Genomic DNA, 19,417 nt, shown 5'->3' on the forward strand with positions numbered 1-19,417 from the left:
TTTAGTGAGAAGACATCATCTATATATATAACGGAATTTAATTTAAAGGATTATGCTAGCTTTTTATTCTTCATGAGAAGTTCCTGTATGAAGTCTGTCGCATATGTCGCACAAGTCGGCAAGAAAAAGAGCACAGTTGGTTCCCATATGAATGCCGATTGTTTGTTGATAAACACGTCCCCAACCTCAAAACGTAACAAATATGTAGTAATAAAAAAAATTAAGCATATTGATGATGTCAGTCTCGAAGAAATTTTTGTTTTAATAAGGAAGACAATATAGAGATTACAATCCGGCTGCACCGTAAACTGTTCAGATTTAGCTTTATAGTTTAGAACGTAGAAGACCTGGAGGCTTCATTCCTTGTATAATATGCCTTATGTTACGAAGTTTCCGCCTGTCATGTCAGTTGTGCTTGGCCTTATTTTCATGGCTCAGCGACTGCATGAAAAAAAAGTATTGTTTTTTTGTCATGTGAATTTCTCACTTATTATGAGTAACTATAGGATAGCTATATTCGGTATTATGAGTAACTATAGGATAGCTGTATTCGGTATTATGAGTAACTATAGGATAGCTATATTTGGTATATGGGTTCCTTGCAAAGGTCCGCTACCCATCGCTAGGTAAACTTAATTTGCGACAGTAAAACCTATGTTTTACGTAGGCCAAGCTTGAAATACCCAGTATGAAAGTATTGTTACGTAGCAGAGTTCCAAAATATTCTATTGCTGGGAGAAATTGGCATTCAAAAGTACATGCAAAATACATTTGCAATAAAACGAGAAGAAATTTTATACATGCGAGAGGAAATATGCAAAGGTGAAAACAACCTGTGCATTCTTTATTCATCTCTTAGTTTGAGCCACGCTTTTAATACCTGGCAAATCGGTAAATCCCTCCTTTATGGTTTATAGATATATAAATGAGAAGAAGTGTGGTAAGATTGCTAATGAGACATCTATCTACCAAATGACGTAAATGAGATGTAAGAAACAATAGATCACCATACGACCTTCAACAATGAGCAAAACCATACCGAATAGTAAGTTATAGCAGGCCCCGAAGTGACAAAAAAAAACCAACGACCTAGTCGAGAGTTATTATAGTATTTTACCATCTTTATTGCAAAATTGCACCCATCCCATAAGGGTCAAGTAATTACAAATAAAAATACATACGCATACAAGAATATAGCAATCAGCATTAAACTGAATATAAAAATGTAAGTTTAGATTAAATATTATGACTATTACGAACTTGTCTGACAGGTGTCTTATGCTCTCAGTAAAGATCGTGGATATCCGGAAATTAACAAAATTCTAGGGAACGACAGAATCAAAACAATACTACAAGATAGGGGCATTAAACAGTATATCAATGAACAATATAATGACAATCAAACTGTAAAGCCAGGTGCTCCAGGAGGGCAAGAATGTGATACTCCAGGAAAGTAATTTACTTTGATGCGAAACAAAACCCACTAGTCACTAGAGCTTTGCAAGGGTCATCTGCGTTTTAAAATTTTAATACATTTTTTGTCTTTGAAATTCGAAAGTCTTCGTAACATGTTTTATTTTAAAGTTTGTCAATAGTTTCAACCATCTAACCATGGCAAAATAAAGTTCAATACCTCTTGAACAGTTTATTTATATAAATGTATCCAGTAACGAAATTCAAGCTTATAGATATTTTTCCACCAATCTTTAGCAGTTATGAATTTGGCACTTAATCCAAGCGTAGCGTTGACATGGAATCTGTATATCAATCAGATTGAATCATAGACTAGCTTTTTTTCTTTTTCTCAAGCGTATTTACTTGTTAAATTATTAATGTCCGAATTGTGAAATGCAAATAAAGTAAAATCTTTTTTGTAAATTCTTCGTATGGCTGCTAAATGTTTTGGTGGTATATGGGAATAATATTTCTGAGTAACCTTTGTTGTTTTACTTTTACTATAAAACAAATCTCGTCTTGGAAATTTAACTCCTTTAGCACCAACATATTGGAGAAAATCAGCAGACTCCATTGTTAAGTTTTCGAACATCCCTATATAGTCATAATTGATCGCACACGGAGCACATACACTCCAATATGTTGCCCAGTGAAAATTGTGATTATTTTTAGTCATAGTTATATATTTTAGAAATTCCAAGAAAGTAACATTAGCTCCTCTTTTCTTCTCACGCTTTGTAGCATTGTGTCTATATTTTGATATAATTTTGGTACCATACTTTTTATGGAATTGATTACTGTTAACGAATTTACTTCTGTATGCTGATAATATTCGTTCAAACGGATTGCGAACAAAAATAACTTTTGTATAATTTTTTATTCGAAAATCGATTTCTTTCTTGTTGTAATGATGCAATGTTTTATAATGGTTATACATTTTATAAAATATGGCATGATTGGTTAGTTTTTGTATTCTTTTGTCTGTAAATTTTCCTGATAATTGTAAAAATATCCTTCTCCATGTTGTAGAAGATACTTTTGGAATCAAGCACATCAAGAAACGATACTTATCGCTCACAATGATACGACCTAAGATATGCTTAGGTAAAACATGTACCGATCTTTGTTTTCTCTCGAATTTTTCACATTTTCTTTGAACGTTGTCAAATCTTTTTCTGATTGCCGCTTTAAACTTACCGAAGTCCAATGTTGAGTTATAGCGTTGCTGAAATGAAAGTCGCATATAAGTTGGGGTAAGAATCATTAAGATGCAACAACAACACACACACTATTTTTTACATATCTTCTTCAATAATCAAATAATGTCTAACCATATCGAGTGCTTTAAATATCCCTCAATCAAGACAGATTGGGAATAAATTATCCAAATATCAGCAATCAACATCAAATTACTGGAGTATAACACATTTAGATATGACTTAAAGTACAGAAAGACATGTCTTATGAAATGTGCAACGTAAATCGGGGTCAAATACTAATCCCCATATACTCGACGACTCGAAAAGAGGGGCGAAAGATATCAAAGGGACATTCAAACTCATTCGACTCAAGTCGAACATAAGCTGACAACGCCATGGCAAAAAAAAATCCGAAATAAGACCAAACAACAGTATACTATAGAAAACCATAGACTGAACAACAAGAACCCCACCAAAAACAGGGGTGATCTCAGGGGAAGTGTAAGCAGATTCTTCTCCACATGTGACAATCATGTAAGAACAAACCCGGTGATGCGTATAAATCGGTAGATCACCGAAATGATGACTCATGTTTTTATTACTTTATTCTATGTTTTAACTGACTTCTATGAATTTAATCATATTTTGCTTATCATTGTTATGTAAAGATAACATTCAAGTTAGATAATTTGCAAGACAAAAATACTTTACATATACTCCTTGTCAGACTTTCTAAAGAAAGGGGATGGCTTAATTGTGTTGTTAGGTCGCTGCTTGCTGACATTAACCACATCTCCATTCATTAATAAAATGCCATGCTACAATTTTAGGTTTTTTTTTATCGATTTCTATAAGTTTTTCATACCTGATATTTCCTCCTTATTTTAAATACTTCTTTAACTTCCTGTCTTCTGGAAAGTGACGAGTTTTCTGCATTTAGAAAAAATAAATACTTTAGCAATTTATATGAAAATTGAGGATACTGTCATGAAAAAAATTGACTAAATAAACTCATCACAGATAACAGGATTATCCTTTTTAAACCAGACGCGCATTTCGTCTACAGAAGACGCATCAGTGACGCTCAAATTAAAAAAAAAGTTAAAAAGGCCAGATAAAATACGAAGTTGAAGAGCATCGAAGACCCAAAATTCCGAAAGGTTTTGCCAATCTAATTACTATTTAAAAATTAAAAGGAAAATATATTAACAAAAATGATATTCGTTAATCTATTAACGATAATCGATACCTATTCAGTATTTAGGTTGCACGATTATGGAATAGTTATTGAACAATCAATAGGGTATATGTTAGTTAAACTGTACAGGTTAGGTGACCCTACTTGAACCGAACGATATCAGGAGTTTGAGACAACGGGTCACCAAACTGTAGGCCTATAATTTACATATACCGATTTGATTGGTCAATAGCTGTTGTAACATATGACGTCATCAATTTACATGAACATTTTAGAGAAACTGGCGAAGTTATCTTGTTTATATAGAAATTAAGATAAGACTCTAAGTAGAAAAGGATTGGTAATTTTCAAATTATTAAATTTCTTTATTTCAGGCTTTCAAGCCTTCACCTTACTGTAATGGTCTCGTTATTTTGAGAATTAAGTTTAAATGACAGATCTTTGATTGTTTCTGTAAAAATTCACAATTTTATATAGATATGGGACGATTTAAAGATTGGCATATTGTGTAAACACCCGTCTGTTGCTGAAAACTGTGTTGCCCTCTAGATATCCTTTGGTTATTTTTGTCGTTGGGTTGCTTTCTCATTGACGTATACCACATCTCTTTAAATCGTTAATTCGTACAGTTTTAGCTCCGTTTGATGAATGTTATATCAAAATCGGGTTTTGTTGATCAGAGATTAAGGTGGTATGAGAGTATAAACGATAATTGATAGAATTATTTTATGCTTTGCCAAAGAGGTGGGGGTTACCCGACTCCAACTTCCCTATCCCCAACTACAACTTCCCTCCTCCTTGCTTCAAAACGAAAATCCGTTTCGGTAAAAAAAAATCCATATAATCTCATTTTTTACCCCCCCCCCCCCCCCCCCCCAACCCCTTCTTCCCCGGTTGCCGCCCCTTGACCCCGATTCCCTTTCCTGACTCTCGCTTTCCGATCCCTCTTTCCCATGTTCCTTTACCCTTGTCTAACCCCTAAAAGTGAGGAGAAAGATATCAAAGGGATATTCAAACTCATAAGTCGAAAACAATGTGACAATGCTATGGCAAAAAAATAAAGACAATTAAAAGACAATCATCGGTACACAAAACATAACACAGTGCCAACATGTGGCATATATAGTGATTTGTTCAAAAATGTAATAAAAATGATAGTTCACCGAGCTTGTTTTTAAGCTACAGATTGTGAAAAATGACACACTTTGTATGGATTATACAAAGAAAAAAACATTTTAAGGTTAATAGAAGGTGAACTATAGATTTTGGAATAAAATATGAGAAATAGCTATATAAAATGGTTTCATAAACTTAAATGAAAAATGGGGTCACCGTTTCAAGAACGAAAAAGAGGATTAATTGAAGAGTGGTATGCCAAAATTTATTCGACAAAGTAAAAAAAGTTATATTTCTCATTATTGTACACCTCGTATTTTTCAACTGCATTCGACGACCTCTTTTTAATGCGCATCTAGAGGAAGTCTATATTGATCTGCATCTTACTTATTTTTCCTGATTATGCACATACTTTAGATATGATCCGCATTAAATTCGGTCCCTAAATATTGCAATCGCAGGGCTAAATATTTATAAAGTCGTAATAAATTCCGTTGAGCACAAAATTAATTCAAATCAAATCTTAAGAATTTAAATTTGCTTAAAGATACTTTTTTTTCAGATTTATAAAAAAAGAAGATTTATCTATTATGACTTAGCCTTGGGAATGATTTAGGATTTACATTGACAAAAATATCGGGAAAACATCCTAGTTTCAAAACTGCCTCAGTTTCATCCATCCTTAACACTTTTACAATACTTATATGTTTTCTTTCATAACTCGAAAAGATGAAGTCTGTACAAAGTTGATAATTGATCAACTATACCGTAATTTTATATAGAGAAAAAGCAAAGCATTGTTCTAATTGTTATTCTTTTTCGTAAAAATTACCAGAATGTTTTCTTGTGAAATTACAATTAAAGGCGCCCTTACAGAGAACGAGCAAAACAACGTGGAGTTCTATTGTTACATCCATGGTCCTTTGTTCTACCACGGGTGATCTGGATCACCCCTCCAGATCAACCCTACCAGATCACCCTAGCTTGAGTTTCTTTGTTCTGCATGCTTTCATTTGTTCTGTAACATTTTGGCGGGAATGTCAAATTTATACTAAAACTTAGAAATATTTATACGGAAAAGACTAACTATCAAAATTTATTGTGAAAAATTCAGTGTCTATGCTGGGAATCGAACTCAAGACCTTAAGCATATAGACCCACGAGTCCCTACAACAACACGACTGGATACAAATATATACAAATCAATGTTAATTTTGACATATTTAAATATTGTGTCCGGGGCTCATAAAGGGTATATACCATATAGTAATATATAAAGTATATAATAATGATTGTGTGGCGTTCTAAACTAGATTTTATGAAGCGTAAATGGTTTTTCATCTAATCTAGAACAGCTGGGATGTAAAATAGTTATCCCATTCAGGGGCGGATCCAGGATTTTGGAAAGGTGGGGCGAAGTATGTAAATCTTGCCGAGCGGAGCGAGGCAAAAAATTTGTTTGACCTTTTTTGGCTAAAAAACATAAAATAAGTGTAAAATGCACTTTTTTAACGCTTCCTGGCGTGGGGCATGTATATTTTATAGTTAAACTGTAAGGGTTGGACATTTTTGATGCCGTATTTGATGTGGTACTTGTCAGTAAAAAATTGACATGGAATATTCTCGTTTGTTGTATGTTTAGTTAGCATAACCTCACGGATTTCTTGTTGTAAACAAGATATACGCCGGGCTATTCAATGAAATTTACAATACGACCGACACGATTTTTATCCAAATGTTTGGTTGAAATGTTTCACCCAACAAGGGAAGTTAGGGGTTCCAAACAACCAAAGGCTACGAAAGAGTCTGAAATGACAACGAATTTATGAATGACGGTCGACAAATGGAGACATAAAGGCCACACCCAGCAGGCAGGTTGCATTTGGGCCTTGAAAAAAGTATTAATTTTATCAGTTCGACGAAACAGACATTCCGCTCAGAATTGGATTTACATGCAAACCCCCGGCCTCAAAAAAATTACGTCCGTTTTTCTATTCATCATAAAATTGAGAATGGAATCATGTTTATTTAATGCTAAATAATTCTGTTGGAAATTTTTGTTTTTTATAGCAAAAAAGTGGACAAGATTATTGTTTTTAATCCAGATACGGCCAGAAGGCAAAAATCAGGGTCAGAATTTTTTATCTCAAATATCTGAGACTGCCCCCTCAAATCAAATGGTCCGTACCTTAGACTTTAAATCTATCTAGAGCTTATTGACTGGGGATCATTATTCAGCTATGTTAATAGGCTGGGGCGTGTGGGGTTAAACATGTTTTCGTAGGTAAATAATATTGCTGTGGAACTTTTTTTTCACGAGAGTGTAATAGAGTATTACTTTCTGTTTGGTGGAATTGTGAAATAGAAGTCAATAAATACGTTCTTGCTCAATCCTTTGTCGCTTTGAAGGTGTCATGCTTGTCATTCTCAGCCTAAGCAATGTGTTACTTTAATTTGAATTTCAAAATGACTGAGTGACGTTTTTTCGACGCACTGGTCAACTCCACCGTAGCGAATCACATGATTTTGACATAATCAATAATATATTACAGTAAATACGAGCGAAACATATCTTTATAAGTAAAGAATTGTCGCATAAAATTAAATACGCGGGAAATGGCAAAGTTCACGAAGTCTAGTCTAATCATTTTACAAAAAAAAAAAAAAAAAAAAATGTGCAAGCAAAGGGGGGGGGCGTACGCCCTCTACGCCCCCCTCTGGATCCGCCACTGCGGCATTCGGACTTGGTGTGTCAGTGTTAGATCGTCCCGATGGCCGGAGGCCAGAGGGTGATTTAACACTGACATACCGCGTCCTCATGGGATAAATATTACGGAAAGGTGAGTATGTTGTTAGTTGTTTGCCCACTGCAAGTGTCACGCAATTTGATTAATACTCCGTAAAAGTACTTACATTGAACAGAGACATGCACTGTGACCCAGGCAAAACGCACACAGAAAAGTCGTCTGGTATGCAGCAACGATTTACATTTTTGCAATAAGTCGCTGAGGTTAATTCATTTAATAACAAGTTTAAATGTTCCGTTTTAATTTCGTCAGAAATATAGATTTTAGTAAAAAATAATATAATATACACAATGAACTGCTAAAATGCCAAACTACAGTTATTAGATCTTTGAATAATGTTTTATCGATATAAATATTGATTTTGTTATCAATAAATTAAAACCCAACTTAATATTATTGTTATACACATATTCGCTGTCCTGCAATCTGTCGATACCTTTATTTTGGCATTGCACAAGGTAATGTTTTTTTCCCTGACTGTTAATGACGTCTTTACACTAAATCTATTGGAAGTTGGGTGTGTACTGATTGATATTTTAGTCTTATCCTTTGTTTTTCTATTAGATGCATGATTTTTTTAATAGTTGTTATGGCTTTAAGCCTGCTTTCAGTAACTGCGAGTACTCTTAGATCTGTACTTTGAATCGTTTGTGGGTTTTTTTTGTGGTTGATTTTGTGCTGTTTATGGATATGATGAGTTATGCCCTTTTCAAATGATTTTTATATTTTGTTCTTATGTTGTGCTGTAACTGCTGTTACACCACTGTCCCAGGTTAGGAGAGGGTTGGTTCGCCCGCAAACATGTTCAACCCCGCTAAATTCTGTATATGCCTGTCCCAAGTCAGAAGCCTGCAATTCAGATTTCTCGTTTGAATTGTTTTACATTTGTCATTTCGGGGCTTTTTATAGCTTGCGATATGGGTTTTGCTAATAGTGACATATAGTTGTTAACCTTCTACTTTATTTGTTCTCTGTTGGACAGCTGTCACGTTGGATATCATGCCACATTTTCTTATTGTATATTATATTTATTCATTGTGACAAAAAGCCATATCGCTTGGTGAGTGAGGGTTCAAAACGAAACTTAAAATCAATTGATAAAAATCGCTATGAATTTATAAAAGTATATATTTGAGTTGAGCAAATCATTACATCATGTGAAACACATATAGGGAAAACATATATTTCTTTTGAAATATTTGCTACTGGACGCTTAGCATTCATCCAGTAACAGACTCAAATTATCTGGTGTTAAACTCATTCAGCAATGCAGATCAATATTTAGTGTTGTGTTATTGAAAAAAAGGAAATGATTGTTAAATACATGCATGGTTGAGTTTACACATGCTTAAGAAAAATAAAACAATCAAAACTGCCCTAATGTCAATATATGGAGACAATGGAAGAATTTCAGAAATGCAGCATGGACTAAAAAAATATCATAACAGGAAATCGGAAATTCAGTTTACAGAGTAATTATTCTTCCAATTTAAAAACCTATTACACCATTGAATGAAGAATGCCTTAAACACCGGCATACAGCGGCACTGCGAGGTCACATAACGTGAAGAAAAGAAGCGCAGAATTGATCTTATATATGGCTAAGTTTAAAATTACCTGACATTTCTCTGTACGTCCTCGTAGTTAAATGCATGAAAGTAGAACATATCAATACCAAACTTCCTAGGAATACAAACAAATTCTTTTTGGTGTACATTTCTGAAATATATACGTTTTATCTTTTCAAATGAAACAGTATTCATCGGTTTACATTTAATTCACGTTAAAAATGGCAACACGTGTATCAAATCTCACCCAATTTACACGATAGCATGCTCCCAATATTATAGGCTGTTAGTGTGTACGGCCGATTAAATGTTGTACTATGGTGAATACGCAAATATCACGCAATTTTGTTTTGTGAAGTGTAAGTATTGCAAATTATTTAAAACTTTGTTAGGTTAACTACTCGGCTGTACAAATTAAATATATACGCAGTACTAAACACAAGCATCTTTAAGTTAAGAAAAGGTTTCAGCACTTTTGTACGAACCAGAGGCTTTAATTAAGGAGCATGCCAAGGTCAATTGAGTGCAACAGCTAAAGTCATATTTATGAAGCTATAAATCATTATGTTTTGAGACATATCCTTTAAGTTAATGAAATATATACACGGGTGAGACAAAGTACATGTTCGTCTCCCTTCGATTTTGAACATTGAACGTTGATCGGGTCAGAAAAAGAATCCAAACACTCCCGAGAATGCATGACTATATATATAAGGAGTCTAAGATGCCTCTGGAAAGATCTGGACCAGTCAAGCCTCGTCAAAGATTATAAATCTTACCCGTGGGTGTCTGAGATTTCTAGTGTCGCCTAAAAGGTCAAAACATGTAGATTTCACTTCACTAGAATTGTGTCCCCCATTTATTTTTTATAACCAAGAAAAGTCACACATTGAAAGATGAAACGCTGTTCTGAAAGCCCCTGGAAATCGTTAGTTTTATTTACAATTAGCCTGCACAAATTCCACCGGAATAAATGCTACCTTACTCGGGCATATTACATTGAAACCAAAACAACCAGTTTTTCCTCTTATGTATGTCATTCTTTGAAAGATACAAGTTTAGCAGATTCAAACATATTTGCATCTACTAAAGTTAGAAATCCCTGAATAATAGAAACATGATTATCTATAAATAGTATTAGCTTTAAGTGGTGTTGGAATAAGTAAAATAACATTATTGTGGATCATTTATTTTCATGAATGGAGGAAAACTTGTCTTTTCGTGAATATTTTGTTCGTGGCTTTGTCATGCATTCAATTTTTTAGAAAATGGATACTTCGTGGAACATTTAAATTCGTGGTTTACCTACTACCACGAAATCCACATGAGAACTGGTATCCTACGAATAATTGTGAACCACAGTATCTTTAATAATAGAGAGCTACACTTCTACTGTTTGATTTCAATGGACACCAAACTTTCCGAGAAACTCCAAAATACTGCCTATTCTAAGAACAATATAACTTGTGCGTATGTTAACTTAATTGACATACATATGTTTCGCATTCCATACATGATTATGTTTATAACAATGAAAACACGATTATTATGCTAATATTATCAAATTTATATCGAAATTCGTGAGAAAATCGTTTTTTAATGTTAATAGTCATATTTATGTTATTATACCAAGTGTATGTAGCGCCTCCTAACTGTAATAAACAACTAGTATAAAACGGGATAAAGTTTTATCATATCAAGTAAAGACACGGCTGACATTCGGTATATCGAGAGAAATGATCGTGAAAGAATAAGTAACGGTTGCCAAGAATTGCGATTGGATCGTGAAGGAAATCTTATCGAGAAGACACATGCAACGTCAGTAAATAATCTAATTTAATGAATAATAATGACACATCTTAAAAAAAAACTGTCTGTCAAAATGGTTCAACATTATGATAAGTATCCGAGAAAATCAAGGTTTAAAAGTATACCAAAAGACATGCTCCTCGAAATTTCAAAGAAATAAAAATGTAAACAAACATGACGTTTTCCTATTTTGAATGCATAAATTACTTTTCTATTAAAAAATATCGTTCCATATTACTGTTTAAAATGGTTCTTACAGTTATTTAGTTTTAGTTCAATCAAAAACTTTGCAAAAATGGAATTATTTGTAAAAAATTGATATTTCGGATCGTGAAAGATCGGGTACGGCATTTTGATGATCGTGAAAAGGATTATGAAAGATCTGTTGTCGCTTATTCGTTATTGCAAAAATCCAATAAGATCAAATCATTTTTAAACACATGATTATATATATTTGTAATTATTATGAAAATGATGGGTTCAACCTGGTTTTCTACCTAGCTAAAATGCCCACTTGTATAACAGTTTTATTAATGTTCCATAATATTGCCAAATCGGATGAGCAACCCAAACAGACATAATTGGTTAACGTGTCCATGACTGGGATCCAGCAGCCAAAACCGTGTAAACATACATAGCAGACATACAACACAACTGAATTAATCACTCAAACATACTTACAATTAAATCAAAGAAGTTTTTGTAGTTGATAATACAGTCAGTATAGTAAAGCATAATGGCATATACACTTTCCCGATAAAATACAAAATAAGTAAAATACAAGGGTATAAAAAATGAAAACAGTACTATAAAAGCCTCAAGTGTCCGAATCGCATCTCTGGTTCCATCAGTACAAGGAACGTCAAAAGTCAAAAACCTGAAAGCTGGACGCACATATACCGAACCACGTCAAGAGTCATACGACTAAATGGAACATGATAGTACAAAGACAAATAAAGGTAAAACTGTAAAGTAGATAAACTTCGACAAAGAGTCAGCACCTAGAATCTATAACCCAAGACCATCATGCATTATCTATAAAGAAGACCCTGGATATTTATCTATTAGGTCTTGGTACTTTCCAATGAATTTTTTGAGAACAAGGACGAGATGTTCTTTCATAAAACCCTGGCTCGTTGATTTTCTACTCGAACACTGATGACGTTTTACAAATCCTGAGTAGCAGCTGCAAGCTCCTGATTATCGTATGAGTTGAGAAATGTATACTCCATACGCGGACAATCAGGAAATGTAGGACCTTCAGTCATTCGACTTCAGAAAGTGTCTCCATTTTAATGGCAGTATTGTAAACTAGTGACGAGGACGACGGTCGTTGATATCTGTAACTCTCTCCATGTTAATGCCATTGTTGTAAACTAGTGACGAGAACGACGGTCGTTGATATCTGTGACTGTCTCCATGTTAATGACATTGTTGTAAACTAGGGACGAGAACGACGGTCGTTGATATCTGTGACTGTCTCCATGTTAATGACAGTGTTGTAAACTAGTGGCGAGAACAACGGTCGTTGATATCTGTGACTGTCTCATGCATGTTAATGACAGTGTTGTAAACTAGTGACGAGAACAACGGTCGTTGATATCTTTAACTGTCACCATGTTAATGACATTGTTGTAAACTAGGGACGAGAACGACGGTCGTTGATATCTTTAACTGTCACCATGTTAGTGACATTGTTGTAAACTAGGGACGAGAACGACGGTCGTTGATATCTGTGACTGTCTCCATGTTAATGACATTGTTGTAAACTAGTGACGAGAACAACGGTCGTTGATATCTGTGACTGTCTCCATGTTAATGACATTGTTGTAAACTAGTGACGAGAACGACGGTCGTTGATATCTGTGACTGTCTCCATGTTAATGACATTGTTGTAAACTAGTGACGAGAACAACGGTCGTTGATATCTGTGACTGTCTCCATGTTAATGACATTGTTGTAAACTAGTGACGAGAACAACGGTCGTTGATATCTTTAACTGTCACCATGTTAATGACATTGTTGTAAACTAGGGACGAGAACGACGGTCGTTGATATCTGTAACTGTCTCCATGTTAATGACATTGTTGTAAACTAGGGACGAGAACGACGGTCGTTGATATCTGTGACTGTCTCCATGTTAATGACATTGTTGTAAACTAGGGACGAGAACGACGGTCGTTGATATCTGTGACTGTCTCCATGTTAATGACATTGTTGTAAACTAGGGACGAGAACGACGGTCGTTGATATCTGTGACTGTCTCCATGTTAATGACATTGTTGTAAACTAGGGACGAGAACGACGGTCGTTGATATCTGTGACTGTCTCCATGTTAATGACATTGTTGTAAACTAGGGACGAGAACGACGGTCGTTGATATCTGTGACTGTCTCCATGTTAATGACATTGTTGTAAACTAGTGACGAGAACGACGGTCGTTGATATCTGTGACTGTCTCCATGTTAATGACATTGTTGTAAACTAGGGACGAGAACGACGGTCGTTGATATCTGTGACTGTCTCCATGTTAATGACATTGTTGTAAACTAGGGACGAGAACGACGGTCGTTGATATCTGTAACTGTCTCCATGTTAATGACATTGTTGTAAACTAGGGACGAGAACGACGGTCGTTGATATCTTTAACTGTCTCTAAAAATCGACCAGCCATTGAGTGTTTCTGTTGTATGTATTCACAACGTTTACAGACACGGAACGACTAAGTGCTTTTAATTTATTGTATAGACACCTGTCTATTGTTAAAGTCTGTACATATAAATATGTTGCCCTCTAGATGTCTTGGTTATTTTTAACGTTTGGTTGCTGACTCATTCACGAACGTATTCAGATCTTCTTTTATTCATAAGAACACAAATTATGCAGGTTATTTACTGATTCGAACGGCCTGAATCGCTCACCTGGAAAAGCTGACTTTACGGTATGGGTTTTTCTCATTGTTGAAAGCCGTATGGTCACCTATAATTGCTAATAGAAATAGAAAATATCATCACTCAAGGGCAATTACTCCTATAAGGAGTTGACTGACGAATTCGGCTATGTTGATATATTTATAGTTCTTGGTCTAGCTGATCATATTTTGCTACTTCAGATTGATCTCTATCTATTGTAGTGTTGAAGATTATAGCTAAAAACGAAAAAATGCACAAATATTGTAATATATTGGCACCAATTATATGAGATTATATAGAAAATAGTTTGGTATATTTGTCTAGTCCATGAGGTAATCTAGAAGATGGTTTGTATGTCTAGTTTATGATGTACTAAAGAAAATGGCTTATATAGAAAATAAGTAAATGTGGTTTGATTGCCGATGAGACAACTATCCAGCAGAGACCAAATGACGTAGATGTAAGAATCTATAATGTCTTCAACGATGAGAAAAAATCCATTCTGTATAGAAAGCTATAAAATGCACTGACATGACAACAAGTAAACTAACGGCCTGATTCAAGTACATAACAATAAACAAAAACAAATATGTCAAACAGAGACCAAAGACAACCACTGAATTACAGAATAGGCACATATAGAAATTGGTAGGGTTATACTATATGGTTTATAGGTCTGCATGGTCCATGAGCTAAATCAAATGTAGAGATTATTAATATATCTGGTCCATGAGCTAATGTAGAGGTTAATATGCATGGATGGCTTATATCTTTGATCAATGAGCTAATATAGAAGACGGTTTATATGTCTGGTCCATGAGCTAATAAAGAAGATGGTTTATATTTCTTGTCCATGGGGTAATATAGAAGATGGTTAATATGTCTGGTCCGTGAGGTAATAAACAAGATGGTTTATATGTCTGGTCCATGAGGTAATATAGAAGATGGTTTATATGTCTGTCCATGAGGTAATATAAGAATGGTTAATATGTCTGGTCCGTGAGGTAATAAACAAGATCGTTTATATGTCTGGTCCATGAGATAATATAGAAGATGGTTTATATGTCAGTCCATGAGGTAATATAGAAGATGGTTTATATGTCAGTCCATGAGGTAACATAGAAGACGGTTTATATGTCTGGTCAATAAGGTAATATAGATGATTGATTTGTCGCGTCCGGGAGTTAATGTATTGATGGTTTATATGTTTGGTCAATGAGGTAATGTAGAAGATGGTCTATATGTTTGGTCAATGAGGTAATGTAGAAGATGGTCTATATGTCTGGTCAATGAGGTAATGTAGAAGATGGTTTATATGTTTGGTCAATGAGGTAATGTAGAAGATGGTCTATATGTTTGGTCAATGAGGTAATGTAGAAGATGGTCTATATGTTTGGTCAATGAGGTAATGTAGAAGATGGTCTATATGTCTGGTCAATGAGGTAATGTAGAAGATGGTCTATATGTTTGGTCAATGAGGTAATGTAGAAGATGGTCTATATGTCTGGTCAATGAGGTAATGTAGAAGATGGTCTATATGTTTGGTCAATGAGGTAATGTAGAAGATGGTCTATATGTCTGGTCAATGAGGTAATGTAGAAGATGGTCTATATGTCTGGTCAATGAGGTAATGTAGAAGATGGTCTATATGTTTGGTCAATGAGGTAACATAGAAGATGGTTTATATATCTTGTCAATAAGGTAATATAGAAGATTAATTTGTCTCGTCCGGGGGTTAATGTATTGATGGTTTATATGTCTGGTCAATGAGGTAATGTAGAAGATGGTCTATATGTCTCGTCTATGAGCTAATGTAGGGATGTTTTTTTAAGTTTGGTCCATGAGCTAATGCAGAGATGTTTTTAAAGTTTGATCCATGGTCTAATGTAGAGATGGTTTATATTTCTGGCCCATGAGGTAATATAGAAGATGGCTTATATATCTGGTCAATAAGGTAATATAGATGATTGATTTGTCTCGTCCGGGAGTTAATGTATTGATGGTTTATATGTTTGGTCAATGAGGTAATGTAGAAGATGGTTTATATGTCTGGTTCGTGAGGTAATATTGAAGATGGTTTATATGTCTGGTTCGTGAGGTAATATTGAAGATGGTTTATATGTCTGGTTCGTGAGGTAATATTGAAGATTGATTTTATGTTTGGTCCGTGAGGTTATATATAAGATGGTTTATATGTCTGATCCGTGAGGTAATATATAAAATGGATTATATGTCTGATCTGTGATGTCATATGGTTTATGGCCCATTAGCTAATGTAGAGATGGTTTATATGTCTTGTCCGTGAGGTCATATAGAAGATGTTTTATATGTCTGGTCCATGAGGTAGTATAGAAGATGGTTCATATGTCTGGTCCATGAGGAAATATAGTAGATGGTTTATGTCTGGTCCATGAGATAATTAAATATAGAAGATGGTTGATATGTCTGATCCGTGAGGTAATATAGAAGATGGTTTATAAGTCTTGTCCGTGAGGTAGTATTGAAGAAGATGGTTTATATGTCTGATTCATGAGGTAATATAGAAGATGGTTTATATGTCTGTCCATGAGGTAATTTAGACGATGGTTAATATGTCTGGTCCATGAGGTAATATAGAAGAAGGTTTATATGTCTGGTCCGTGAGGTAACATAGAAAATGGTTAATATGACTGGTCCATGAGGTAGAATAGAAGATAGTTTATATATTTGGTCCATGAGCTTATATAGAAGGTTTATATGTCTGGTCCATGAGGTAATATAGAAGATGGTTTACATGTTTGGTTCACGAGGTAATGTCAAAGATGATTAATATGTCTGGTCTGTGATGTAATAAACAAGATGGTTAATATGTTTCGTCCGTGAGGTAAAGCAGAGATGACTTATTATCATATATGTCTGGACCGTGTGGTAATATAGTAGATGGTTTATATGTCTGATCCGTGAGGTAATGTAGAAGATGGTTTATATGTCTTGTCCGTGAGGTAGTTTTGAAGAAGATGGTTTATATGTCTGGTCCGTGACGTAATATAGTAGATGGTTTATATGTTCTGTCCGTGAGGTAATATGGAAGATGATTTATATGTCTGGTCCATGCGTTAATATAGAAGATGGTGTATATTTCTAGTCCGTGAGGTAATATAGAAAATGGTGTATATGTCTGGTCCGTGAGGTCATATAGAAGATGGTTTATATGTCTGGTACATGAGGTAGTATAGAATATGGTTTATATGTCTGGTTCTTGAGGTAATATAGAAGATGGTTTATATGTCTGGTCCATACGTTAATATAGAAGATGGTGTATATTTCTAGTCCGTGAGGTAATATAGAAAATGGTGTATATGTCTGGTCCGTGAGGTCATATAGAAGATGGTTTATATGTCTGGTACATGAGGTAGTATAGAATATGGTTTATATGTCTGGTTCTTGAGGTAATATAGAATATGGTTTATATGTCTGGTTCTTGAGGTAATATAGTAGATGGTTTATATGTCTGGTCCATGAGGTAATAAACAAGATGGTTTATATGTCTGGTCCATGAGGTAATATAGAAGATGGTTTATATGTCTGGTCCATGAGGTAATATAGAAGATGGTTTATATGTCTGGTCCGTGAGGTCATATAGAAGATGGTTTATATGTCTGATCAATGAGGTAATATAGAAGATGGTTCTTATGTCTAATGAAACAAAATGATAAAATGGCCAAAAATTATTAGACATAAGTAAAACCAGAGACATATAATACAATACAATATTATCAATAATAATATTATATTATATGTCTCTGGTAAGTAAAACGTATAGTTTTCGTTGTTGCTAAATGTCTGTTTGCAAGTGGGCCTTTTACATGCATAGCTTCAAACTCTGAACCAGTACATCCCGTTATCTTCTGCATATTTCTCTTGTTGTAAATAGCCATATAAAATCTCCGTTACCCCCTCCAAGCAACTATAGATTAATATTCAAAAATATAATCACTTACTCGTTATAGAAAGCGGTAAATCCAATTTACATCTAATTAAGAAATAAAAACTTGCAAATAATAAATATGTGAATAAATACCGAGGAGATTTTCATGTCTAACTGAACAGATGAAGTGATTTTATTGCAATACCTCCTCATTATTCATATATAATTGATATAGAAGTAAATATTGATCACGTATGTGTCAAATCCTATTTCCTTTTGCTTAGCTGCACACATCAACTGGGAACTCGATCAAATGGTTTGTTTTAACACAAATAAACGTAATTTTGTTCATTGACTAACACAGGTTGTTGCAAGTTTTCTAGGTCAATAGAACTTTTTGAGATACGATTCAACAGTCACTTTAATAATCGTAAATTACAACAACAAAAAACAATGATCATATAGAAAATAAAAGGTCCAAAATAAAACAGCCTAAAAATCGAACAGTAGACAACTGTAATGTCCAGAATGGCAGATTTAAAGCTCCAGGAGTCGGTTTCACACAAAAAAACTTACGACTAAGACTGATCGTAAGTTATGAACAATTACGTATACTTACGATCAATCGTAGTCGTAAGTTTTTTTGTGAAACCGACACGTCTCTCAATCTTAATCTATAACGTGATAAACTAGATCATAATAGGATATGGATATTATTTTAAAAGACATCGAAGTGGTCGAACTAACTGGTAGAAAGTTTGATAGAATTGCGTGTATAAATTCAACCATATTTTAATATTGGCAGCATGGTGGTGAAACATAACAATTAACAACAAATTGCATTTACATGTAGTTGCATTTCTACAATTATAAGGCAAGCAATTCATCGGTTGATAAAATCAGCTGAATGTATGTCAATGTCAGTAAATCACATTTATCACAAAACATTTAGTTTTTCAAATTGGAATTTGATATTTTATCCAATCGTGTTCACAGTTTAAGTTTTAATAAAAGTAAACATTTTTATAATGGAATAAATTAACAAATAAAAATTCTTCTTGAAAAGCGAGGTTAACATTTACCCTGTAGTTCCTGGATAACACATGTATGTTCCCCATATTTAGATAGTTGGTAAGATAAATTCGTTACACAGTGTGCTAGTGACCTAATACGTAATATACGGGGTCAGTAAATTTGTAAAAATGGGTATCGATTTCGATTGCTCTCGCCCCATATGGAATGTACCGATATGTACTGTTTATGATTATCTGAAATATATAGGGCTGCATGATTTAATATTACATATTAGCTGATTGTGTATTTTGAGCCAGTTTTCAGTTAGTGGGAGCATTGTTGATACAGTATATTTCTTTTCTATGATACTTTAAAATAGTTCAGTACTTATTCTGTACTGAGTTTAGTTGTATGTTGTTTTATGTACCAGTT

At 34.2% G+C, this 19,417-nt stretch overlaps 1 protein-coding gene across 1 annotated transcript; it reads right to left on the reverse strand.

Annotated features, from left to right (window-relative positions):
- Positions 1-1,630: 1,630 nt before the first annotated feature.
- Positions 1,631-18,137, reverse strand: LOC127728596 (carbohydrate sulfotransferase 11-like). Its single transcript, XM_052236138.1, has 4 exons — positions 18,045-18,137; positions 9,393-9,494; positions 3,520-3,584; positions 1,631-2,680 (listed from the first exon to the last, which is right to left on the reverse strand). The coding sequence occupies exons 2-4, from the start codon at positions 9,490-9,492 to the stop codon at positions 1,805-1,807; spliced, it is 1,041 nt and encodes a 346-aa protein (XP_052092098.1). The 5' UTR covers positions 9,493-9,494; positions 18,045-18,137; the 3' UTR covers positions 1,631-1,804.
- Positions 18,138-19,417: the final 1,280 nt, after the last annotated feature.

Source organism: Mytilus californianus, unplaced genomic scaffold, assembly GCF_021869535.1.
Source record: "Mytilus californianus isolate M0D057914Y unplaced genomic scaffold, xbMytCali1.0.p SCAF_2, whole genome shotgun sequence".
In the NCBI taxonomy this organism is placed as follows: Eukaryota; Metazoa; Mollusca; class Bivalvia; order Mytilida; family Mytilidae; genus Mytilus; species Mytilus californianus.